Genomic DNA, 27,544 nt, shown 5'->3' on the forward strand with positions numbered 1-27,544 from the left:
GCAGATAATTAACAACCTCACAGGAGCATTGAAAATTAATTCATTAATTTTTCTGAACTCATCAGTAGAAGGTGCAACGGAAATGTAAAGTGTTAGGGTATTGTATAAAATCGCATCTGTTTCTTTCCCTTCACATCTGTTTTTAAAGATTATTCTTAAATCCACAGACCTGTGGGGTACCTTTCAAGAGCCTGCTAGGAGTGAAACTGGCATTGTAAAATCTGTGTATCCTTATCGTTAATATGCAAGTCCAGTGCTAGGAATGGAGTAAAATGTACTCGGAAACCAAAACGGCGGAGCAGACTTTGGCCCATATCAAGTTGCGAGAAGGACCATCAGAAACCTGAGCTTCTGGAAAGGTTTTAATTGTTTTGACTCTAAAATGTATTCAACCAGATCACACTTCTCCTGTTTTATGGCGAGAAACCTGTCCCTGTTACTTCCTCCCGCACACACGTGCCAGCATTTTATTGTCCAAGACCTCGATGATCGTGAAAATACAGAATTGTTTCTAGCGTTTACTGGGTAAAGGCTATCCATTGTATCTCACCTTTTGTGTCGTAAGCCTTCAGTCAGAGTTGTGATGGGTGTATTGCTGTGGGACGAGCCACAGGAATGATATTTGCAGTCAGCGGAGTGAGCCTCTGGTGTGTGCTTTGTGTCACGATATTGTTTTAAAGTGAAAAATCAGATACGTTTTTTTTCTCTTGGTCTCACAGTGCTAGTAGTTATTTGCTCCCCATCACTGTGTTCTTGGCTTCACTTGGGGGACATACTTTAGTGAATTATTATTTAGGGGTAGGTTGTTTTAATCTCTTTGAGTTGGCTTAGTTGTCTCATCTCGGTTGCTTGTGTAAATGGCAATTTTCAGGAATACATTTATTTTCTGCATGCAGTCTGTCTTTTGTGCTCTACCTGTAACAAGTGGAGAAGGTGACTTGTAGCAAGGTTGTGGAGGATTGTGTTTTCCAGAAGATGAATGAACAGAATGAGGTGAAATCTGGAAAATATAGGCTCTTTTGTCAGAAGTTGCTGGCCAGATTTGAGTGCGCCGCTGAAATCTGCAGTGCCCCAAGCTGGTCACAGGCCTGTTGTCTTCAGAGTTTCAGGGAGGGCTGCGCTGGTTTTGTGTTGGTTGAGTAATCTCTTTTTCTGCTCTGTTAAGATGACCCATCCATCTTCATACGAATCAATTTTGTCTTCTCTATTGACACAATTTGTTTTCCATTTATGTCTAGGGAACGTGACTACTAGCACATCTGTGTCTCAGATGGCAAGTGGCATCAGTCTAGTCTCCTTCAACAGCCGTCCGGATGGTATGCATCAGCGCTCTTACTCAGTCTCCAGTGCAGATCAGTGGAGTGAGGCAACAGTCATTGCAAACTCTGGCATTAGCAGTGGTAAGAAACCTGGAGCTGGGGGAGGTTATCTGCTTTCGGGTGAAGGGGAAACTTGGTGGTTTGCTTTTCTGGAAAGACAAAAGAAAAAATGCAACCTGATGTTCACCCAGATGCTCTGTTGGAAGCCAAACTCGTAGCATCTACAAACATGTAGAGAGAAAAAGAGAAATTAGATAAAAGAGAGCACATCAATACAATACTTCTTTTTCAGCAGGAAGAGCTAATGTAATTATAAGACAGCTTAATTTTAATTTCAGGTACGTAATGTAGGTTGTTCACTTGATATTCTTATTTCCTTACTCTGCGTGGTAGGTATTAGCAGTAAATTATCCTCCAGATCTTTTCATCAGCATATCCTTTCTCTGCTGTGCTCTGGCTTTAATGTGTGCACGCTACTGCATAGTGGTAGTGTTTTCTCTGTGGAGCGTTTAACAGTATTAAAAGGAGCAAACACTATTCCAGATGGTGTTTTGCAATGATTAGATCATAACAGTGAGACAGGGGTTGTTGTTTTTTGAAGGGTATGCGTGATACTTGGTAACAAAACAGTGCATCTGGCCTCGATGGAGTGCCTGAGAAGGACAGATATACTGCTGGTCGCCTATAGCTGACCTGCTGCCTATGCAGATTAGAGCATCCTTGGAGCAGCTGTAGTGGGTGGGCAGGGACTCGCGTGTTTCTGTTGCGGTGTGCTGCAGAGAGGGTTCTTACCGGTGAAGTACATGGGTCCGGGAGCATGGGGTGTAGTTGGCAGTTGGAGAAACCACGAAAAGTTTGTAAAATGGGGAAAAGGAGAAAGGTGTGTGAAAGAGAAGAATGAACTAAGACAAAATTGAGAATACGGGTAACGGGGAGAAATGTGAACAGGACAAGAGAAGGGTGGAGGAAAGCTGTTTCTGATGGCCATCCCCAAAATAGTGAGCGTTATAGGAATATGAAAACTATTTCGTGTCGTGTGTGTGTATGTGCATGTATGTATGTATATGTATGAGGTTTGAACCTGAGTGTAGCCCTGATGCTTTCTCTGGTGTTTTGAGCAGCTTCGGACAGCTTTTCAGTGCCACTTCATGAGAACAGAGGGTTTAAAATCATGGTCACCTTGCCTCTGAGTGGCATTAGCTCTCAAGTTTGTAGTTACTGAAGCACAGACATTTCTGGAGCTCTGAGCTAGTGGGCAGCATCTTCAGGAGCACGGTGTTTGCATCAAAATGGTGTAGATTGTGACCAAGAATTTTCTAAAGCAAGCACGCTTTATTTTGCCCTCGGTGACAGCCAGAGGTCTTGCTAAGCAGCGTGATAAATGCTTCAGCACTGTTCTCTTCTGTTTCCACCCAACTCACCCACTCCTTTGGAAACTGGTGAGACTTCTGGGGCAATCAGCATTGCCCTACACAGATTTCTTTAGACTGAACTGGTTTCACGGTTAAGGCCATCTTATTTCTCTCTCTTTTTCACCGGGCTGCTTTGTCATTTTAATCCAGCCCAATTCTACTTTGCTTTTAAAAGGTTGTACCAAAGTTTCAGCTTTTTGCACCCTTCTTTTATCCTGTAGCTTTTCAAAGGAAGGTTGCTGAATATTGTATGATTGCACTAGAAGGAAGGCAAGTGAGAGGCAGGATCTAGCCACTGGTCCTTTACACCTTGACATACATGCAGACAGGTGAGCAGACGCCGTCCCTGTGCTCCCTAGTGCCAGATGTGACAAGTGAGGCTGCAGTAGAGGAGAAACGTTAAAATGCAGAACTCCGCGAGTTCCTAAAAGTGGCATGTAATTAAAATGTTGAAAAGTAGAAATATAACCTAAATTCCTGCCTTTTCCCTTCCCCTTTACTTTGTAATGCTGTTTCTGTTGTTGAGAGATTCACAAGACTTGTCCTGATGCTGAGCTTCAGGTAGTTTTAAATTCCTGGTGAAGGGAACCTTTTCATCTCCACGAGCTCTGCACTCCCAAGTATGTGCAGTACCTTCTTCTGACTTGACGTTCATATGCGATTACTTCTGGATCAAAAGAGACGACAGCTAGAATTATCTATGAAATATTTACTCAAAAAATGCAGGTGACTGGTGGGTACTTCTGAATAAGCCCAACTTGAATAATTTCTTGCAGAGGTTCTAATTTAAAAAGAAACAAAATAAAAAAGTGGTTGGTATTTTTTTACAAATACGTGGGGGAAATTGGACTAAGGGTGAATTTTAGGGGACTAAGGGTGAATTTTAGGTAACTAAGGGACAGCAGAAACCAAAGTATTGCGATAAAACTGCTACAAAACCTCAAGGATAATTCATTGCTACCAGTGTATCATCTTTCGGTAAGCTCATAGATGTGTCCTTTATGTTGGCAAGTTGGCGCATGAAAAACCCTTTTTAATTTCAGGGTTTTTTTCTCTATTAAAGGATTTTTGAATTTTAGTCATAAAAAGATAATACTGTGAAAGCAGCAGGTACGGCGAGAAGCTAAGCATCTTTTGGAATTCAAATGCCAATGTACTGGAGAATATGCCTGCTTATTGTCACATGGTTTTATTGTAGACAAAATAACATATTGGGATTCAATTTTTCTCTGCACCTTTTTTTCACATTAAATTAATACTTTGTGTGGCTCCAGAGAACTTTTCAAAGTCTTCCGAACCAGACCTTTGGTTTCCTGGGGCTTCTGTCTTTCAAGCAGCTCTGAACATCTCCTAATTAGATAAATTACTTTGTAGTGGGCAGAGCCACAAAACAGGAGGTGCTGGTTAAATTAAAGGGGAAAAATAGAAAAATCCATTCTCTGAAATGGAATGCCCCACTGCTTTATGACTATTACTGTTGTAAGGTTTTACATTTAAGTACCTGAGGTTTAAAATTAAATGTCTAATATAATTTGGCACTGGTAACATGAAGCCTGTGACTGCCCTCGGAGAAAATCTAGACAGCTTAGTTCACTGTTTCAAATTGCTGTCTGCTTGATAGTGAGCGGATTGTGTGACTGGCTCACTATTTAGCTAAATACCACCTGCTGTTCAGCATAATTTTAAATGCAGTAACATATTTGCCTTAAAAACTCAGAAATTTTAAAAGACCGTTACAGCAGCACATGAAAAATTAAATCTTTTTACATTTTTTTTCTTACTCTTGTAAGTACTTGACAGAAGTAATTTTAGCAGCAAGAGAGAATAAAAACTGGGGGCAGTAAATCCCTGTCCGGGAACCTCTTGTGTAGATTCTTTATGGACCCAGAATTGATCTACATGTCAGATCCTGATGTAGTTTAAACTGTTTATCACCCTAATGGCAGTAGAGAGACCATGAACATCAACTTATAATCCTCTGTGAAAGAAATTGGTGTTTGCAGTCAGTGAAGGAGCAGCATAGCTTTATTGATAGATTTAGAACAATTACTGCTGCCGCAACTATTGGCTGAGAGCTTTTCCTGGATCGCGTTGCTAGTCTGATTTTTATTTTATTTTTTTCTTTGATAAATCTTTTTCTTGATGAATCTTTTCTTTTTTCCCCACCCGGAATTATCTGTAGTTGCTTGCTGCTGGAGAGTAAGAGGGCTGTCTAGTCTCAGGGGAGCCATTCGTAACCTGTTTGGGTGTTAAGTTTGGTTCAAGAACTTGCAGCTGCACGATTCCTCCTATGCAAATTCAGCTCTTACTTTAATTTATACATTCTTTTTCTTCGGCAAATTTTCTTAGCTAGGAGAAGCAGGACTGTTTGCAGGAGTGGAGGAAAATCTGGCTAGGATTCCTGTTCTGAGGCATTTTGAACTTGAGTACAAAATACAGGGTTTTTTTTTTCTGATGGAAAACTTATGAACTACTGGTGTGGCTGCTACTGCTAAGAGATGGTGCTCTCTGTTCTACAGTCTTCACAGTTTACACATCTCTAAACAACTTGGGAGACGGATCCTCAGACTTGGCATCAGAGCTCTTTTTTTGATGGAAGAAACCACAGCCAGCTGTACTGCAAAAATTAGGTTCATGAGACTTAACTCACAGAGCTCTGGGGATGTTATTTCCTACCTGGGATGAAGTAGCTTGTTCATTCTCTTTTTAAATGTCAGGTTTTATAGTTTGGCTTCGAAGACTGTGTCCTGAGACTATCGGAGGAAAGAATTTCTTCCCTAAAGTTACAATATTAAGCTCTTCTGAAATAGCACTGCAAACAGTACTTTGCATGGGACAAAGATTTCTTTCCTCTGGACTTGTAAATTGTCATTTGAATTCTAGCATGATATAAAATCCTCCAGTAAATCAAATATCTGTTTAAATATCATCCACTTAGGCTTTATCACTGTACAATTGCTTGTACGGGCCATTTGGTCTTGGCTGTAATTTATGTAAGTTGTAATACCTGGTGTCTTTTGAGTTTCTAACAGTTTGGTGTTAGGGTTTATTAATGTAAAATTGAGTTCTCACTGTGCCACGGGGTATGAGAGGTCATTGGAGTGTTTATATTAATGCAGACCTTACAACTTGCCTTACTTTCCTGTTCGTAAGCACTTGGAATGATTAAATGATGGAGTCTTCTGCTATACGTTGGAAAAGAAAATGGTTCCACTTGTCTCTGACCGTCATAATACTTTAATTTCAAAAGTGAACCAGAAAACCATTTAGAGTTGTTGGAATTCAAGGGGCAAGCTCTTGACTAGGATAAGTTATATCGTGTCAAATAGATTTATAGAATTTCAGAATTTGTTTTAAGTGTATATAGATGGTATAGATTGGAAGAGTTTTTTCCTCCTTTTTAAAGGAAATCATTAGTAAAAAGCAAATATAAAGTCATTTTGTCCTTTTTCTTGCTGCTCTAGAGCTACTCTGGGATTTCCTGCAGTTCCTAATGTTTAATATTGTAAAATCTGCCATGTGTAAGACACATATGTGCAGGTAGCTTACGTTGTCTTTAAGAATAGGAAGGAAAAGGGAACGTTCCTGTACTTTTCGTACCTTGCTGTGATCAACAGACAAATTGCTTCTAGCAAATATTCCCAGATGGGAACTTTGTCAGTTCGGTAGGGTAAACTCTGCTAACAAGAGCTTACTATTGCCTTTGCTTTCTAAATAGCCTAACACAACTTGAGGAAACCTGGGTTAGAAAGTATTACTTTTTAGCAGTTTCTGGAAAACTATCCCCTTTCAGCATGAGGTTGCACACGCAAAAACTTCCAGTATTAAAATTTTCCTTGATAAGCTCTTACTTAAAGTAGCCCAGTCAACCAGAAATATGAAAAAAAAAAATCTGTACAGCAATGTCCTAGGTGGTGGCACCAGTGTGGTGTCTATGCCTTTACTCAGTCAAGAAAGGGAAGGGGCAACTGGTGTTTTCTCAGAACTACTGGAGCACTTTTCTTGTGGCTAATAATGCATGGCAAGGACTTCAAATTTCAGATTGATTTTCATTTGTACATAGGGAGGTGCAGTTCTGTGACCTGTGGTTCCCAACCATAATGTAAGGTGTGCGGGGCAGACCAATTGCTGTGCATGGTATGGGGGTGACAAAAAAGTTCCTTATAATAATAAATTGGTCTTCAACATCATCCTTGGTTTCAGAGCAAATTATGAGTTGCTGCTCCTCTTTCTTCCGAAAAAGGACAGGAATATATCCTTATTGTATTTTCACAATTAATGAAATTTGCTAAGGTGCCCAAGCAATCTGCCAGCACCACCTCATTTAGACTGTAATTTCAGCAGTTTTCAGCAGTTGATGCAAATTTCATTGTCTCTGAGCATGCTGTGTCTCCTTCTGGATCCTCACCATAAAGTATGTGGTAGAGATCTTGATGCTCTCGTGGAAGCTAAACAGCAGCAGCTAGGTGTTCTGCTATATTATTCTCATAGTTGTGTCGTTCCTCATTGTGCCATTGCAGCATGATGTAGGATACCAAAGGCTGGCTGGTAAGACCCTGGAAGTGGTGGTGGTTCATACTGGTTTCTAGAACTTTTTAAATCAGGGGCAAGCCATATCATTTTGGTGCTGGGCTAGGAAGAGGAGGTCAGCAAGGAAATCTCGTGGTTGTCTGACAGCTTGAGCATTAGTCAGGAGAGCATCACGTTGCCTGCGCCCTGCCTGGGCTTGAAGGCAGACGGAGAGAGGAGACGTGATGTTTCTGAGATGTGGGCAGATGTCCCGTTTGTCTTTTCACTGAGCTTGCTTCTCCAAAACCGTGTCGGCATAAAGATGAGTTCTCTGAAAGGGGTTTCAGAGCATTAAATTAAATACTTTCTGTCTATGGGCTTTTAGGGATGTATCAGCATCCAGAAGCAGTAGGACCTGATGGTTACCCATTCTATTTCGTAGACCATAAAAATCTCAGCTGAAGGGGAAACTCTCAGATTGCCGTTCTTGGGGAGGTTTCTACCCCAGTTCACAAAACACAGGCATTTTCCCTGTGTTCTCTGGGCACGTGTTGCCAGGATGGTGGGAAAAACTTGTCTTCTCATGCAGATGAGGAGCACCGTGAGGTGTTCCTGAAATTCTGCCCAACGTGCCATGCCGAAAAAAAGGAATCGAGGGGCGAAACCTCTGCAACGTGCTGCCTCTGTGCAATGGAGGTTCAGAGGCCGCTGGCTTGCTTACTGCTCTCAGTACGCCTGTCACCACGTCACCCGGGCTGTGGGTTGCAGCTGCGTGAACGCCGGACGGTACATGAGCCGTTGCCCTTTGGTCCCGCTGGACTTCACACCTGGCGGAGAACGCGTTGCTTCGTCGTCAGTTAAAAGAACGAAAGATAGGAAAGCGGGTCTCCGGTTTCTGTGCCCGTGCTGGAGGGGCAGATGGCACCAATAAACCGTTGAGGCTTCAGCTGAGCTGTGTCATGGTGTTGGTCGAAGGACTTTGGGTACGTGGGCATTTCTGCACAACTTTGCTGAGTTTCAACTAAGGATTTCTGTATTTACCTAGCGCTGCTGTTTAAATCCTGAGCTATAGCGTACAGATTTTTACAATTCTGCAGTTCTCTGGAAACCCATCTGCTTTTCTTGTTTAGGATCCTCTTCTTTCTCATCTTCCCCTCCCCCAATTAAAATATAAAGAATTGTTGCATTCGGCAATTAATTCCTGCGCTCGGTTCCAGAATGGCAAGAAATGTGAGTTTTCATCTTCAGATAATTTGACGTTGGCAACCTCATGCTCATCTTAATCTCGTTCACAGCCTGAAGTGCCAAATGTCTGTCAGTAAATTGTTTATGTGACTAAATTAACTTTTTGAGTGGAACTATAAAGCTTTGGTTTTTTCCGATGTTTACTTATGGCTGCTTAAATGCATATTTTGCATTTATTTTCATTTAGAATTTAAACTGAAATAGGAATGCATATGGCGTGTTCTTTATAATAGGGAAAAAAGATTATTTTTTTTCTGGTTCCTGATGTTGATTAATCTGACTTGATTGTCTGGCAACGCTGAATAAATCAGTGCTTTTTGTGCCTGTAGCTGGGTTTGGTTGTCACACCACCTCCGTTTGTCCCCACTCAGGAGAAAAGAGGAAAAAAAAAAACACCAAAACAACTCAAACCAAAGCACTTAATTTTTATTATTGGAGCATAAACTTTAGCCTGACAGGGTAGTGAGAACAGGGAACGTTCTCTTTATCAGGTCTTCGGGCTCGTGAAGACGCTGAGCTTTCAGGCGCAGGGCTGGTATGTGCAGCACACCACTCGTGGTACGTAACCGCTCCTGGAAGTCAGTACTCCTTAAGTAAGGAAAGTGAATACCCGGCACTGATAACACTAGGAACACTTCTAACTTCAGGCTGTGTTTTAAAATAAATATATCTCTCCTCTCCACAGCTATCTCCTGGTCTAACTTCAGCTGCAAGCTGGTTCTTTGTAGCTCAGATGCTTGACATTTGACAGAGCGCTTAGAAGTCTGTAAAATATATTCTGTTCTCTGTTTCTATGTTAGTATCTTGCAGAATGGAAGGGTTAATATTGAGGATGATTGTACAAAAGTGAATTCTTCATCAGGGAGGCCATCCTGTAATCTCATCAGTATAAAAAGATAGATTAATCTTTGTATGTTTGTAGTTTAAGATTAAAGCAGTCTTAAATGTTTGCAGTTTGGAATTAGTTTTGCTGTGCTGTTTCTTGGCAGGTCAGTCACCAGATAGTTTGAGATCGACAATCAGCTGTGATTGTTTTTCCTGGTATCTCAGAAATAAATGTGACCTGTGATCTTAGACTGCTTAAATAGTGGCCAAGACATCAACACATCGACTGCGTTCAGCAGCAGCAGAAGGACCGATCTTCTCGCACTGGCTATTAAAAGCTGAAGAGCTGCATTTGATGTGAGGATGCCTGTATGCATTCAGGAGTGATGTATCTTGATAGATTATAATTGCAAGGAAATAAATACACGAACCAGATTCATACAATGAATGAGTTTATGAACTTTGAAAAATAAAATTGTGTTTACAGACAGTAATATAAATTCAGGGAGGCTTTCTCAAGTAAACATACAGGAAAGACATAATACTGCAGATGCAAAGTGTGACACTTTATAGATCTTCAAATTCAAATAACGCAGCTTAAAAATTTCCTGATGCATTCCATATTTAAGGGCCCTATAAGTAAGACCTGAGGAGGGAAATGAGTAAACTTCCCCAGATGGGTACACATTTATTTTTCTAATTCTTTTTATCTAAATTTTAATAATCTAAATTTAAATAATTTTCTAAATTTAGACTTTATATTATTGAGTTTAGTGCTGTTTTAAACACAAAGTTGTGACAGTAAAAAGTGAATGGTATCGCTACCATTGGAGTAATTCCCAATTTCACAATTTCTTCTTTTTACATCCATACTTTAGAAGTTCAAATAAATGCTTGTAATAATTAGATTTTTTGTTTAATGTATGGCCAGAAGCACACTGCTTTGTTTTGCCAGGATCTGGACGAAGTGTGTGCAAGAAACACACACGATGCTTTTATTTCGTCTCTGGCTTTATGAGGTTTCTGTTCCAATTAACATGAGAGCGGTTGTCTCATCAAGCATGTCTGTTTGCAGTCTCGGTTTCTTTCCAGTCCAGATCACAGGGCGTGTGGTACAGGGATGTTGTGTATACGTTACCTATGGAATCCAACACTTCAAAGCTTCTTCACAGTCTATACAGTTCAAGGAGTGAAAGAAGCCTCTGTGTTAAATCCGATACACAACTCCTTCACAAGCTGCTGATTGTTGGGGGACAGCTGAAGCGCAGACCTGGCCTTCCTGCAGGTGGAAGAGCATCTCCTTTCAAGTCTCTGGGCCCTTCATTTGTTACAGTTGATCTCATCCCTTAGTTCAGCAATCGTGTGTGCCACCCACGGTCCAGGTCGATGAGGAGTATCCAGTTTACAAGTTGCTCTGTAGGCGAGTGGCTTCTCTGATGCATGCATTTTGTGAGAGCAAAAGAAGGGCCCTGGCTTTGGTTATCTAAATCCTCAGAAGAGCTAGAAAGAGCACTTGATTAAAATTAAAAAAAAAAATTAAAAAATACGGTAATGACAGTGACATCATCTGACACCTATAAAAGGTAGCAAAGACATAGCTTTATGTTAAGGGCTTTACTTTTCAGCTGTAGGTTTTTGCAGTAGGAAGGTGTTTGATTTTGCCTTTGATTGAGAGTATCCTTTGGTGTTGCTTCCATAATTTCTTTTCCTTTCTGACGCTGGTGCTCGTGGCATACGTTACCAGGAAAGCCTTAGCCTTTCTCTACCGAACATGATGCGATTAACTGCCTATTTGCTATGCAGCAGCTATCCAGCTTTAATTGGAAAACATTGGTGGTGAAAGTCTTGACTTTTGCCAAAACACCGATGTTAGGGCTTGTCACTGGAGTCTTGTGGGCTGACAGTGGAGAGTTTCCTAACCTCCTCTTAATTACCAGTGAGTGAGTCTGATGCTTGAAGTAATCCACAGTTTATACAGACTGAAGGTTAAAGTACAAGAGTAGAGACAAAAGATGCCTTCCTGGCTCTGAGCATTTCTTTGAAGAGAGTCAGTTCTTCTTTTCTGTCTTATTTTGCCTATCTTAAAATACAAGGTTAAATATTTTAGCAGGAAATGATTCAGTGAGGCTTGGGTTTATTATTTTCAAAGGGCCTTGAGACCTCAAGCCTCTATTTCAAAGCAAGATATGTTAAATGAGGGGGTATTGGCAACTGGAAGGCAATGTTGATTGTTAGATCGGGGTGGAGCTCTCACCCTCTCTGTGTAATTAAGGTGAATTCATTATGCATATGGCTTTGACCGAGGATATACAATACTATTTGTCACACAGCGTTGTGTGTACTTGATCATGGTGTAGCTTGTTCATCCAAGATGCATTCTCTTGGTGGTGCTCCAAGTGTTTCTTTTTCTGCAAATCACTGGTAGTTGGGTTTGCTAGGTCCAGCGTGCCACAGCTGATAACTGTTCTTGAGGTTTCAGATTATCTACCTGGCTTCAAATGTGGGAGATAGGCTAACCAACACATACCTGGAATCGAACCAGGAGATACCACCCTGAAACCATTCCACAGCCATACGGTTTGTCTTTAAAGGACCATCCATCTTCTTTCTCCCTCATGGGGTGGCTAAGAACTGGTTACCTGAAATGATCCCCATAACTGGCTGCCTTTTGTAATATTCCTCACCTCTCTATTCTGTATCTGTTGATGGCCAGGAGAAGCGATGCCCATAGCATCACACGACCAATTTGCAGCAATTCAGGGTGACACCATGTAAGAATTGCATCTTCTCAACAGATCTGATGCCGTCCAGTGAAAATGTTATGCCAGAAGAATTAAAGACATCCCTTATACATCTAGACTGTAGATCTCTTACGCGGGAGCCATGCAGTTAGTTTGCCTTGGGATGTGGTAGCATCCTGCAACATCTGAGACTTGCATCTCATTCTGGTTTGTGGGCCTTATGTATTCAAATAACTTGTCATGCTTGGTCTTTTCGCAGGGCATATTCAGCATATGGCAGAAAAGGAGGCAAATGCAAAGATGCGTCTATGTAATGGGAGTTAAGATAAATTAACAAACTGTGTTAACTCAGGGGGTAGTTTCATACCTCTGCCCCGACCTAAACCTGCTTTAGGCAAGATGAGTGAAGGGAAGGAGAGATTAGCATCTCGTTCCCGGTTCATGTTCTGAGGCTTGCAGGTCCTCTGAAATACGGTTGGTCCTGTCTTTGCTTGTCACTGTGTTGGTGATACAGGAGGGTTGCTTAGGAAGGGATGTTTCCTCTCCTTGTGTTGTGTCAGGTGGTGAATTCCTTCTGCGGTACAAGGAGCTTGCTTCGTAAGATGGCTTTGAAAGGGGGTTAACAGGGATACGGTTGCGTCTTTTCTTGCTAGCAATACTTCAGTTTCTAGGGAGCAGGATGGTGTTTTGCTAGCACTGTAATACACCACTCCTTAGGAGGGAAAATGTAGTGAGCAATGTACTTTTGTGGGTTTTTTTAAGCACTGTATTGCATTTTTGCTTTCATGCTTCCTTTACGATGTCCAGACATGGCGTGTTAGTAGGAAACGAGCTCGAGGTAACTATGTCTTTCCATTAGATAAGGGAGATTGTAACAAGGGTCTTAGTATCTCTGAAATTATTGAAGCCAGTCCTTCCGATATCTGTGCCTTACTGTCATGAGACTGACGTTCTCTCACAAGTCTGTGGATGATGTCCCCGCTTGTCACAAAGTGGCTTATTAGGCTGCCGAGTGGAAACGGTCCTGTCACGCCAAACATGCCTTCAGGTCTGCTTTGCTTGAGGCATGCTACCGCGTATCAAAAGCCAGACCCTCCTAAAGCAGGGAGATCTTTTTTTGTCAGGACGGAAGCTTTGTTTTTCTTATTTAATTGAAATTGCTATTAGAGGGAAGGAGGCAGTAACTTGGGCATTCAGTGGGGCTTGCTGTACATGACAGGATAGCTTTGTGATTCACAGGCTCTAGGCACAAGGCTGGGGAAAAATGGAAGACGCCGTGGAAAGAGAATACTCCTGAGGCTTTTTCATCTCCATCCCCCAGTTCTGCTCAGAGCTTCCTTTTAATTTCGTTCAGTGCAGCAGGTTAATTTAAGCCCTCGATAGCTTGAGTGTCCAAGCTGAATTCAGCTAAGCGATGACCAGATGCGCCCGATTCCTACCGAAGGAACAAGCTCTGTGTACTTTTAAAATATTTGCTTTTTTTTTTTTTTTTTTCCTGTAGGCTGTAATCTCGTGCCACCCCTTCTCCCCCACTCACAAGTGTTTACTCTCATCCGCAGACTTTTGCCAAGCCACAGTTTTGAGTGGATTTTAATGTCAGTCCTGTACACCCGTGCCCAGCTCCAGCCTTCTGCAGTCGCTGTGCGATTGCAGCATCCCTTTAACTTCGGTTTGAGGCAGAGGAGGGATATAAAGAACTTGATAGAACATTTATGGTAATAGCTGTAAAGGGAAGCTGTAGAGCATTGGATTTCACAGCCAGAAAAATCTCAGCTCGGGGAAATGGGTCTGAAATACAACTACAGATGGTTTTAGTCTATTGCTTCCCCTGTTTAAATAAAAGGATTGCTTTTTTCGCCTCTATTTAAAACACATGTGTAGAAGATGAAAGTGTCCAGCTATTTTTTTATTATTCAGTCCACCAGCCACCGACATCTTTGCCTTATTTCATTTCAGCACTAATGGCATAGTAAAAGTTCTGAAATACCCTCTTTGGATTCAGCCTTCCTTGGGTCGCGGCAAAGATTCCTGCTGCATTCAGAGCTGTTGCTGTTGTTTTCGTCATCAGCGCTTTGTTTTTCCCCTTGAACCTGGTGCTATTAATTGTGTTGCCGCTTCTGCTCTTTAATTGATCCCATTCACCGGTCCCGCTTTTGTAACGTCTGACTTCTTGTCGCTTTGACAAATCAAAAACCCAAATTAGTCAATCTCCAACCACTTGAGAATAAGGCTGCGTTGGGGAGCTGGGCTTGACAAAAAAGTCTAATTTCACTTTGAAAGCCTGTTGGAAAATTTTAACAAGAAGATGCAAGAAAAATGTAAACCAGATCAAGCTCGACTTTGGTCTGTGGAGAATAGTGTCACCTGTTGAGTTTGTTTCAAGTTTTTGTAAATAGATGATTTGACAAAAATATGAAATAAATCAAAAGGCATGAAGATAGAAGAGGTCAGAATATCCTTGTTTCCGCTGCAGATGGTTACACAGAAGAGAGAGTTGTGTGTGTGTGAGAGAGAGAATAGGAACCGTGGGCCAAAGATGAAGCTCCGCTCTCGGATTTTTGAATCTCAGCCTTTGTGCTGTGCTATTCCCGTCCCTTATATGTTGCTTCTTTCCCTCATGCTTTTTGCACCCCCAGCCCCTTTTACCCTGGCTTGGGGCACTCATACCTGCTCATTGTCCCTCATTTTCTTCACCTCCTTGACTCCTGCGCTGGTACGTGCTGCAGCTCTGCTGTGCGGGCACTGCAGGCGGGGAAGGGAAAGCGGCTTCGGTCCGACTCCCAGGCACAGCCTGGGCAGGTGCTTGGGAATTTGCCATGCAAGTCAGTTGTGGTACTGGGCTGGGGTACCAAGGAGGCACAGCCTGGGTCTGAGCTGCGTTTCCTACCCTTTTCAAACCCATGAGGGCTCTCACGATGCCCTTGCGAGGGCGCAAATGGAGTTGTCTTTGAGATCTGTTTGTGGAGTGCCTGTGGCTTACAAATAATAAAATTAGAAGGAGGTAGGAAGTGGGACTTGTGCAGAATATTACCTTTGACAAACAACACGTAATACTGCAAGAGAATACAAATGCGAGTGTTTCAAACAGCAAATAAAGCACACTACAACAGCACAGCCCTTGAGACTCTTCTGAGAAGGACTGGTTGGTTTCTTTTTTCATGTAATGTTCTGTCTCGTAATTCTGGGTTGTAGCTGTAACATCTTCCCTTCCGCCTCTTGTTTCTCCTACCAGAATTTGTCATAATTGAAAGGAATTTCTCTTTACAACCGTAACCACAAAATGCATCTAGGAGAGAGGCGGGCGTGGGACTTGCTTTGTGGAGTAAAAGCTGCATTGGCTTGTTTTGTTTTGTTTTGTAATTTCTAGCAAAAAAGGACCGGACTAGAACAAGCAGAATCTTTGTCTTCCCCGTGTGTCATGTGCCTATGGAGAAAAATCACCACGCTAACAACAGAGTGGCCGGGTTTTTAATATGCCATCTCTTGATAGCTTGTAAGGGATTTGGTTACCAGGTGTCACTTGTTGCTCCTGGGCGTAGAATGAGCTACTGTATATTTCAAAATGGCCTCAAATAACTTGCGCGGATGTAAACTTGGGCTCCATATACTCTGAACTGACTATTTTACTAGTTTTTCTAGAATGAACACCCGTATTTTGTCCTACTGGCTTGTGTAGAAGCTCTCGCTATCCCTTGGCATAAGCTTGGCATTATTTCATGACCCTGCCAAGCTAGAAACTCACCTTTCAATGGGAAATGGGTTTTCTCGTCGGTACAGAAAGTCACTGAACATGGACAGGAAATTCACAGCGTCCTCCTTACCACCTCGTGAGCGTGCGGAGGTAAACGGCAAGGACACGGCTCGTGTCAGCTCTCCCTTACAGCTGAGAGGAGATAATAATTGCACTGGGGAGAGAGGGCAGGGAACAAGGCTGGCTGTTTGCCGGGAGAGGGCATGGGCGGCTCTAGCTCGCCTCTGTAGGTTGCAGGCAGAAGCAGGTGTAGGCTGGAGCACGGTGATGCTCCGTTTTGGAGGAGAAGACATTTTTCAGCAGCGTGTTCCTGCGCATCACTTAGAAACGTGGCCCAGCAGTTGCAGAACGGAGGATGTGCTGGTCAGGACAAGCCCAGCTACGTGGCAAGGGGAGAGTTTTGTCCTTAATGTTGTGTAATATAGATATACACCCTGCAAATGATGACCATCATCAAGGAGAGCTGCCCGTACGGTCCATGAAAAACTGCAAAGCTAATGATGGGCTGGGCAGATAATCGTGGGAGAGTTAATTGTAAGGTTCGATATGGCATCTTGTCAGCAGAGATAAGTTGTCACGTTTTCCACTTGAGCTGAAACTAAATGATTGTAAAATAAGTTATGAGTGTCCTTGGGCCTGTCTGCCAGAATGATGGCTAAGAATACATTCCTGGCCCATCAGTCTCAAGCAGCCCGCTTGATATTTATGCGAACTGAATGTTATTTTATTCCCCCTCTAGTCATGCTTGTCAGCTTCCCGAGTGAAAAGTGAAACTGCTTCTTTGACTCATACTTCAAGTATTGAAGCTCGGAGAGGCTGCAGATTGTTATTATTATTACTAGTATTATATATTTTTTCGGGTGTGCGTTGAACATTGATGCCCGATTGGGAAGAACTAATGGCTGACATTGAACGTGCGGGATGGCTGCAAAACAGCCCATCCCAGCCCAGTGAAACGCGTCTTACGAGTTCCAGTGCCTCTGTCAAAGCTGGTTTAGATGTGGAGTAATGAGGCGCTTGCTTTTTTAATTTGGCGTGCCTTTTTCCTTGCCTTTTTTTTTTTTTATATATATATTTAATAGCGCCAGCAGTGGTCGTCTGTTCTCAGGCGTGGTAATTGATACAAAATAAAATGCATTATTTGTATTCAGTCAGGAGTATGAAATTGCATTCAGCGGGCTGAAGCCTGAACTCATTTACAGTTTTCCGAAGCTGGGCTTTCAGGAGCCCTCTTTTCAATTTGAAGAATACCTTGTCAGGCAAGAGAAGTAGTGGGAAATGGGAAAGCACAGCATGTAAGCCTAGCGCCTTTTGATTGCTCATATTTTAAACCAGGAGAATGTTAAATAACTTCCATCTTCAAAGGGTGGTCTTCGAAACCGGGAATACGGCGCATTAATACACCAACAATATCAGCTTGGCACCCATTTACGAGCAACTCGCGTTTCTTCGCTGGTTGAGGGGGAGGGAAAGCTTCGGGCTCTTCACTTCAGAGCCATTTGACCCAAGGACAGCAGGTTATTACCTGGAAAGGGCTGCGGATCACGAGGATTTACCATAGGAGGTTAATTCTTCAGCTCTCCAATGCGAGTAGTCGAATCGTACGTTCCTCATTTTTCAGAGCTCGCAGGCAGGTTTTGTTGGTACAATTTATAGCCTGGAAATTAGACTAAGCTGCAGTAAGCGTACAGATCTACCGTAACGGTGTTTTTTAACAAGGATCCTGCTGAAAAATATATTCTGTGGTTTTGCGCCAAGGTGTGGTTTCTTCACCATTTCACAGGTCCCAGCAGCGTGGTTGGTGCTGCTGTTGCACGCGGCGATGAGCGCAGCCCTCAAATGCCTGTTTGGAAACGAGCTTTTTGAGAGGTATGGGAGACGGTAGTAGAGCTGGTGTTTCCTGAATTATTTTTTTTTCTCCCCTTGAGTAAAATGGGATAATTCTTTCTGAATTGAAAGCTGAGCGTGAGGCCACTTGCCTCATATTTTCTGAGGGGAAAAAGCGAAGCACTTTGAGACGTTGTGTCAGATGTAAGCCAGCCTTCCTGGCTGGTGTGCTCTCTGGGACTTTTCCATGATATTTATAAATTTTCAGGCTTTTTCGTAAGCAAGTGAAAAATCCGGGAGATGTGTTCTTGGTGCCCTGTGGCAGACCTTGCTGCCGCAGCCAGACCTCTTCTCAGCCAGCGCCCAGCCCTGTGGCTAGCCTGTCTCAACACGGCAATTTTCACATCATTGCTGCAAAGGGGAGCGGGGGTTTGCGTGGGATTTTTTTCTTTTAAGTACCCAACGTACACAACCTTCTCAAGTCTCAGACTGGAGGTCAGCTTGGACTAGTCGTTGTCCAAGGATGATGTCTAGGACTGTCGGTAGCCGGCTTGCATCCGTGGTCATGCCTTTGTATTGCTGGCATGCTCTTCTGCATCTTCTCTTCTTCCAGTGTTGAGGAGCCACGGGTATCCATGTGCCCTTTGCCAAGAGCGTGCTGAGCACTGGCATGGGTTCTTCTCAGGGTTTGCCTTCCTCTTCACCTGGAGAGGCGCCAGCCCCTGCAGGATAACTGCTTTGAGCATTTATAAGTCAAATACTTAAGATCTCCTATACAGATACACAGTAAATACATTCCTGGGGTTACTTTTTGTGGTTAAATACTTGATGATCGTTTTCGCAGTAGTGGACATAGGGAAAAGAACAAAAAGCCTTAATATAAAGCTTATGTTTGATTTGGTCTCTGTTGCCAGGCAGTTAGCTACAAAATTTATCCCCCACTAATAACATGCAGCACAGCTTTGCTTAGTGGATAATTAGTAAGTAAACTTTATTAGAAAAAAAACCAAAGTATTTCTTTGTCAAATAGACAGTAGTAGGGGAGTTTAGCTACTAAAGAAAAAAAAAAAAATCAAAAGCTGCTACTTAAATGGTCTTTGGCTTGATATTTTTCTGACGTATTAATTCATCTTTATTGCAGTCCTGGTATTGCACTTCAGTGCAATATGGTCTGTAACCAAGGGTCTGGCAACAGCTTCGCTTTACATGATAGCAAGCACTTAAAGTATAGGATGTTATACTAAATTTTATAATTAAAACCAAAGCCAAACCAACAAAATAGGAATGCATTTAGCACTAACCATAGCCAAAAGATTGGTTGCTATTAAACTGAAATCATATTACCAACCTTGGGGGAAAATACTGGATTAAGTTTACTTGAGTATTTGCTGTGTGAAAGGACCCAGATGCAGAGTGACATTTCAAGTATATCTTCATTTCCTAAGCTTGTGTTAAAGATGGCTGTTAGATGGTTCTTGACTCAGAACGAGAAGAACTACTCAAAGAGAAGGCGTTTGTGTATTACCAGCCATTACATGGACCGGGGGAGAGGCTGCGGGTCCGCTTAGGAGAGGGGGTTGTCATCAACCTTTAATTTTGATTGATTGAGTGAGTGAGTTAATTGATGGGGGAAAGGAGGAAATGACTCTGTCATTAGTTCTTAAAACTGTTGCATGTTAACGCTGCCATCACCAATACAGTGGGAACCTAAACACACTAAACGGGATTATTTTTTTCATCCAAAGCAGGTAGTAAATGACCCTTTATCACAATGTATTAATGGTGGTAGGCATGCATTAGTTACCTTGTTTTCCCCCCTTTATTGCCATCGCCACCTGTCTCTGTGTATCAGACTCTTAATGAAAGCAGATAGGCTTCAGAGGATGTTGGGGTATCTCCGTTCCATTAAAATGTATTAAAATGTCCTAGCGTTACACAAGTCGATTTGAGGATCAGTAAGATCTTTGTAAGAAAGAGTAATTGGAAGTAATAAAGTGATTTCCTATTGTTTTCTGTATGTTCCAGCTGGCCTGCTTCTAAAATTGATGCAGAGTCCTGTTGATTTAATAGGACTTGAATGAGAACTTTGGCCAAGTTACTTTTTTATGCCTTTTTGAAAAAGTAATGGGTATTGTTAGGAGGCTCTCCCGTAGACTTGGGAAGTCAGTGAGCTCAAGAAGCTGCTAACAGACAGCAAGGGGATTTATATCTTGAATTCTAGAATTCTAGCAATCACCGATTTAAATTATGCAGTATTTTTTTCCTTTTTTTTTTTTTTTTTTTTCCTTTCTCTCCCCCAAACTGCAGATACTGGGTTAGGAGATTCTGTGTGTTCAAGCCCAAGTATATCCAGTACAACAAGCCCCAAACTTGATCCACCTCCTTCACCTCACGCCAACAGAAAGAAACACCGCAGGAAGAAAAGCACGAGCAATTTCAAAGCTGATGGTATCTCAGGCACAGCTGAAGGTAAGCTTACTCTGTGGTGGAAGTCTGAATTTTGAAAATACCATTCCAAAGAGCATTGTTAAGTACAACTTAACTACACAGTTGGCTTTGAACACAGAAAGATTAGAGAATTGTACTGAAGTAGAGAAATTAAAGGCTCGTCTTTTAATGATGAAGCTCAGTAACCTGAGGCATCACGATGGTGAATTTGGCTGTCTGAAACATGTTTGGAACTGACTTTTTTAATAAATAAAAAAACTGTCCCCAAGTTAACATGGAGCACCATTAGCTATAAAGGTAAGGAACAAGCATACGTGTAAAGTTGAAGGAAACTTGTAAAGAGAAGGAAAAAGTCATTTCACTCAGTAGCCCATGCATCACGTTAGAACTTGTGTATTTTTTTTTCAGTATTGCTAAGTCTCGTGTTATCACTTCTCCTTAGACACATCCTGAGCTCTAGAATTGCAGACGCTTCTGATGCCCGTTATTGTTTGAATATTCAGCTGCTCATGGAAAGATTGTGTTATTTGAGGATAAAACGGAAAAGGGGAGAGTTTAAATGTTTGGGTTCTTTTTTAAGAACCAGAAAGCAAAAGCCAAAAAGAACTTTTTTTCCCTTAGTTTAGCTTACTATTTCCAACGCGAACACTGCTATAGCTGTTCAATGCTCTTCTGAAGGGGTAACAATGTGTACAGTAGCCAGATATGATATAAAACATGCTTGTATCTTTAGAAAAGAAGAAAAGAAACATGCTAGGATTCAACCAAAAGAGCTCCAGAAAAAAGATGAACAAGGGTAGTTGGAAGGCTTAGAAACTGGGGAGTCAACATATAAGGAGAGATGAAAAACGGAGACAATGGAATAACATTGTCGGAAAAGGGGAGTGTTGAGTAAGAAAAAGATGTGGTTGTAAGCATCGAAGAGTAAAAAACAGCTAATTCAGTATCAAAGAGCGTTGGAACAAGTTCTGAAAAAAGGATGACAATTGCAGACAGCTGAGGAGACATTAAAAATAGATGTGATAATAGTATACAACTGAGAAGGGGCATGTTAACTACTACTTAGTCATCCTTATTTTCCATTTATTTAATTTCTCAATTGCACTTCTATCACATACAGAATTTATTTCCCCAGCTATCTATACAAATCCTTTTTTAAAAGCCATCAGCTTTTTTTCATAATACCTCCTGTTGCGTTCTCTTTCCAGTCATTTAACTGTCTTTACTGTTAGTTTCCCCCTAGTTTATGGCCTGAAGCCAAATTTTGTTTTAACCTTTCATTTTTAATTTGTTGTCTTCTTTTATTTTTTTTTATTTTTTTTTTTCTTTTAACAATCTCCTTTACCTCACTTATTTTCATACCTCAGTGGCAAGTTTATGGGCGATTTTTCAGAGCACTCACCACTGGTCCAAGACTATTTTGTTGCAATCAATATGAATCAAGACCAGCTGGATATCAAGAGCCTTTGAAAATCTCTTTCTAAGTAGTTAATACTTGTATGTTTTCTTTCTCCTGGGGAGATTATTTTCACAAGTCACTGGAGCTGGAGCCTGTGTGGTCCTGGACTGCAGGCACAGACTCCTGACCTGCAGTGAGCGACGGGAGATTTGCAGTTACTGTGCGTCTTGCCCTGAAGTCCCTGTTCTGATGGGAGTGGGGAGTTACGTGCTCCTTCATCCTTCTCTGCTTTCTCCTGCTTTTCTCCTTGTCTTCCAGCATCATAACATGCTAGTCTGAAATCCGTTTGTAGTAACTCAGCAAAGTTGTCCCCTCCCATATAAATGAGATTAATATGCTTTCAGAAGGGTGAGAACTGGCTGGCAACCACCAAGTAACACACAGGGAGGCTTAAAAGTAGTAGTGAGTGCCAACGCTTGCTTTTACAATACTTGAGTCTTACATCAGCCCATCAGCTTTCTTTGACCTGCCCCTTCTTACACGTTTTCTGAGATGGGCACTCTTTTCTGCATCTTGGGTGGGCTGCAGTGGTTGTTAAGTTCTTTATAACGTCTCATTTAAAGCACAACCCAGCGAAAACTAGCAATTGGCCACAAGAGCAGAATCACAATTTCCTACACGGCATCCTGGCCACGTGTGAGAGGAGCTCTGGGTATCCTTCAGCAGACAATTAATCTTACTGGCCCTTGAATCCTTAGCAGGGTTGGGAGGAGACAGCCAGCCTCGTCTGCCCACAGTAGCTGAAGGAGAAAGCAATGAAGCACGCTTGAGTTCCATGTCCTTTTAGAAGGGCACCTCCTTCCCATTAAGTACTTTCTGGAAAGACTAACAAAAGCTGGGTGTTGCTTTTTCCAAATCCTGACGTGGACACTTGCAAACACTGTCTGTTTTTTCTGGTACTTGTGTTGGTGCAAGCCAGAAGTTACGTTTGGTGTGCTTGGTGGTTGAGCAGGCAGGTCGTGTCCATCGCTCCGAGCTTGCTGTGGTGCTGAACGATGGGAATAACTCCAGTCGTGGGACAACCTCTGTCACAAGCCAGACTGCTGCGAGTAGGCTGTGTGTCAGGCTGTTAAGAGTTTTTCTCCAAGTAGATGAACGCAGCATTTTCACATCTGTCTTGCAATTCAAAGCAGTTTTCAATTCAATCATTCAGCCTTTCCACAGGAAAGGGCTTATTTCCTTGTTCTCCAGCGCTTGGCTACAAATCTGTCCGATGACCTAAAAGATTTCCTTTTTGATTTTTCTTCCTCCACACCTGCCCTCAGTGTAGATTTAAACCCTCAGAGGATTCCTGCGGTTTTGAAGACCACAAATCCAAATTAAACAGTAAAAAGAAAATGTTCTGAGACGCATGCTTTGCCTTGGCAACTTTGCTCAGGTGTTTGAGATACAGAAAATATTGATAATTATTGAGAATGGGGTGCAGAAGACTGTGGTGATAATCGGGGGAGAACCTTATCTTTCTTCCTTCTGGAAACCCTGAGCTCACTGTGAAAAGGAGAAGGAGGAGCCGGATCCTCCTGCAGTAGCTATTTTCAGACAGTTACAATGGATCAGAATTAAATGATTTGGGTAATTCTAGATTTTATGTTGCCTTCCTTTGGGTCCAGGTGTTTCAAGTGTCGGCTTTCAAACAGAAATCCTAGGTTCCTTCATTTTTGTCTGTAGCAAAGCTTAGGTGTTCAATGAGGTTTAAATCTGGTCTTCAGCAAACTCTAGCGTTTTTACCACACTTTGTGGTCTTTTTTTTTTTTCTCCTTGAACGTGCCTGCTTTGATCATTGACCTCTGCCCAAGTATTCAGATATCACGATGATGGACACTAGTGAGCCCAGGGTGATTCACTAATTCCGAGGACTGATGCTCATCTCTTTTATGCCCTTCCATAAAGGTCATGCTGATTCTTCTTTCTCCGCACTATCTGCCCATGCACAACCCTCTCTTTCTGGGATTGATTCTTTCATCTTACTTGGCTTATCTTTCTGCAGGTTTTCTGAGACAATGTTTGCTGCAACAAAAATACTAAAGCAACTCTGCTGCCGCTGGATGAAAATGAAAATTCAGTTCCTATTTTGGAAAATCCAATTCTTGTGAAATTTTTCCAGTGCCATGAAACAGAGAGAGAAGTTTTTTAGTTCTCTGTACAGAACTTGTCACTGAAAAATTTTCTCAGTGTTTTTGAGGGTAACAGCAGGAATGCTTACATTAGGCAAGGTGCCAGGAACCAGCAGTGTTTTTCCCACCATGCTGTCTAAACTTGCTCAGAGCAGGATTATACGGTGCTGTGTTTCAAAGAGGCATTGCTGCTCAGAGCCTGGTCTGTTTTGGTACCCTTATGCTGCTGCAGTTAGTGGAACAGCTAGTGATAACAGGAAGGTTTTTCAGCTTGAAAACAAGTAGAAAAAATTGAAAGCTTTCTTGCAAACACTGGGAGAGGTCTTTCTGTGAAGAGTGTTTATTTTTCTTACTGCTGTTAGACAGTTTCAGAACTTCATGGCTATGCCAGCTGGAACTTGCCTACCCTCAGTCCATTTCTGAGATTTTAGGAGCTATGGAAAGCCCAAGGTATGGCCGTCTTTCAGCATCAGGTCTGGATCGTCCGTGTTCTTCAAGTTGTTTGATTGACTTAAGAGCTCTGGCCAGCGGGGCCAACACTGCTGTCTGCTGTAGGGCCGGTCCAGCTGCATCCAGGTCGATGGGTGAATCCGCTGCTTCGGTCAGGGAGGTGCGGGGTGGCTGCAGGCAAAGCACTGCCAATTTATGTTCCCGCTCAGCAGCACAGGCGAAACAAGCACAGCTCTGTGTTCCCATGCGTGCAGATGGAGCTGAGAAACAGGAATTGATAGCGCAGGAAATGTGATTAGCGACTTGGTAGGCTTTCCCAACTGTGTTTTCTCTGTAAATCTGTGTTCCATGTTGCTCTTCATTGCTGGTTTCTAAAGAACTTGTGAAGAACAAGGAAGGACCTTTTATGTTTCTTTTTAAAACTGTTTTCTTAACACAAAGATACTTGTCCTCTGCCTCTTGTGGAGTATTTGCTTTTCCCTGTACTTTCCTGACCTGTGCAGTCTAACCCCCAGCTCTAGGTGTACACTTTCTGGCTTGTAGCTAAGGATGAACCCCAGTTTTCTGTGAAATTCGGGTGGGTTTTTTTGTTTTGTTTTCTTGTGGTAAACTAGTAGAGGTATTTGAAAAGCTTGTGTTCTTCCTCTGCATGTTTTGTAACACTGGAGTTACCTGTTCCAAATCTCAGGGAGCACTGAAGTTGAGCTATAGTTAAGTTTGAAATGAAAATAGGTTAATTTGTTTTCTGTGGATGGAAAAACAGGGTTTAGTTAGACTTCTCATTTGTACTTTTAACAATAAGTAAAAATTTCACTGCTTTCGTCTGGTTTCTCAGCTGCATGAGTACTGGAGTCCAGGAGGGTGGGGACGAGGTGCAAAAAGCCAAGGGAGGCACCAGTTTATTCCCAAGACTTTTTGCCCACTTTCAGCCATCCCAAAACCAGAAGGACAAAGCAAAATGGGTAAATGCAGTTCTTAGCATTGGTCTCTGGAATATATATATCTAACACCAGAAAATTTGATATTTTGTGTAAATTGGAAGCAGTACAGCTGTTAACTGAAACGCGGTATATGATGCATAAAAAAACGTGCGTGCGTTTTACCTGCAGTTTCTCACCCTAAGCTTTCCTTAGCACGCCTGTGATTTACCTGCTGGCATTATATGCTGAAATGATTTCAACATGGTTGGCTCTGTGATAGTCTTTTCCAGACAATTTTAACCTACATTTCCCTAGGTGCATAGTTCTAGTAAGTGTGCTGTAGCCAGGCTGAACTAAAAAAAATGAAATTAACCATCTATTAAGAAAAAAAAAAAATTGGGAATTTTTGGAAATTCGGTGGAAAGATCTCTGAGGCCTGTTCAATGAAACAGATGCAAACAATGAGCCACAGTTTTTGTGCAAAAGTAGATTCTTCATTTGACAGATGGACTTGACATTGTTAATGCTGATACTTATTTATAATACGTCAAATTAAACACCATAGTGAAGGAATGTATTTTTACTTGGTGTTGTCATTATACTTTTTTTTTTGGCTCTTTATGGTCTGGAAGAAACCTTCTGATATTGTCAGAGGACAGCAGGTTCAGAAACCTTTCCAACACAAAAAGTCACAGCATCGTCACTCCCTTTTCTCTGCAAGGAAGATGTGAAATTTAATATCTTGACCTGCAGCAGCAGCAAGGGCAAAACTACTCACCTATTAAAGAGTTTGTAACCTTTGGAATCAAATCTATTAGATGTCAAGGTCCCTGTGTGGATTTTGTTGCTTGAAGTAATGCACAGAACTAAGCTGCCACCAAAACTTATTCAAGTAAAAGCTCTTTCCAGTCCGTTACATGATAATTAAGTATACTACCATGGTTGTACAGGCAAACTGGTATTGCTCACATAGGAACTCCACAGAAGTTACTCCTGGTAGTCTTGTCAGCCTAGTTATTTTACCTATAAATCAGTTATCAATAGTTACAGCGTACTATGGAATAGGAGTAGATGCAGAGGCGGTCTTCAAAAAGAGGTTTTTATTTCAGTAAAAAGGCAAATATTTGATCCTGTAAGATGGGTGAACATGTGAAAATGAAATGAAACATTAGTGCTGGCATTAGGGAAGAGTTTTCATTGTATTCCTGTGGCCTGTGTGTGGACGTATCGGAGTTAATTTAAGCTCGGTCATGTAGAAGCTGTTGTCCATCCGGCCCCACGCCAAATGCAAAGCCCATCCCAGCACCTTACCTGTGTGCACGGCCGCGGTGCGGTGGGGCTCAGCACGCAGGCTCAGGGCAGGGGCTTCCCACGGGCAGCAAAGCAGTAACACAAAGTCTGGGGATAAATCAGTAGGGGAAACTGGTTGCTCCTTAATTATTTCCATGCCCAATTTTTTTCTTTCACAGTTATACTCTTCTAAAAGTGGTAAGAGAGATCTTATGCTTTTTAATCTCAAAAAAAAATAAAAAAAAAAACTAAAAAACAAATGCAGCCCTGCGTCATACTCCTCTTCTGTGTATTTCCATCCTCTCATGCAGTATTTCTGTTTATCTTCTGATGGACCGTTTACTAAGAGCAGGTTTTGGTTTTCTGCTGGTCTTTTAAGCGCCTGGAGTGTTAGAAAGGAAACGTTCCACAGTTTTAAAACATTCAGCAGTATTTAAAGTGAGATCAATACAAAAGTGACATTTCGACTGCAGCGTTGAATGAAGAAAGGAAGCATTTATTTGGAACTGGAAGGGTTTGCAGTACAAAGCAGATAGCGAGGAAGATTGGGGGTTTTTTAAATGAGTTTGTGATTCATTTAGGGTTACTGCTGAATTCTCTTCATATACAATTTGTTGGCCGTAATGGCATTTGTGTAGCCCTCCTGTGCATGACACATTTCAGAAATTTCAGCAAATAGCGTTTTGCTGGATTTCATACTGCACGGGGTAAAAACACGGTTCTGCTTTGCTAATCGTCACTAACTCTGGAGTTTAACAAGCTTGCTTTTGGTAAGATTTTTAGAATATGGCTTGATAATTATATACATCCTTATTTTTTTAATTGTCTCAGAAGAGTTGCAAGCCTTCCCTGATCCAGCCATTCTCTGCTTCAGCTGCTTCGTAGGTAAAAATTTCTGACAACAAACAAAAAAAACTCCACAACAACAAAAATCCCAGGCCTTACTTGTCATTAAAAATGAAACAAAAATGAGCCGAATATCTAGCTGTATTTTCTTCTGTCTGCATGAGAATTAAAAAAAAAAAAAAAATCAGCAGTATGTGACCATATTTGTTGTGTGTAATACCAAATGCTTGTTTTGATTTAAGCGTGCTGTGAGTGTCTCGGAGGTTATCACCTATTCAGTGTCAAAACACTCTTTGGTTGTAATTCCACTGATCATCAGTAACTTCGTTCACTGCTTCATAGGAGATGGAGCACTGGCCGATTTGCTGTACACCTGAGAAACAGGAGG

The 27,544-nt window shown here is 41.9% G+C and overlaps 1 protein-coding gene across 14 annotated transcripts in view; it reads left to right on the forward strand.

The window, feature by feature from the left end:
- The window catches only part of AGAP1 (ArfGAP with GTPase domain, ankyrin repeat and PH domain 1), a 382,691-nt gene that overhangs the window by 271,219 nt on the left and 83,928 nt on the right, over positions 1–27,544 (forward strand). For 11 of the 14 annotated variants that reach the window (XM_055719301.1, XM_055719302.1, XM_055719303.1 and 8 more), the window contains 2 exons: positions 1,239–1,400; positions 19,937–20,098. In XM_055719301.1, the coding sequence (XP_055575276.1) occupies positions 1,239–1,400; positions 19,937–20,098 (324 nt within the window). The remainder of the gene's footprint in view (positions 1–1,238; positions 1,401–19,936; positions 20,099–27,544) is intronic. The other 3 variants (XM_055719304.1, XM_055719297.1, XM_055719299.1) reach the window with 1 other exon arrangement.

This window comes from Falco cherrug, chromosome 8 (assembly GCF_023634085.1).
Source record: "Falco cherrug isolate bFalChe1 chromosome 8, bFalChe1.pri, whole genome shotgun sequence".
Classification (NCBI taxonomy): Eukaryota; Metazoa; Chordata; class Aves; order Falconiformes; family Falconidae; genus Falco; species Falco cherrug.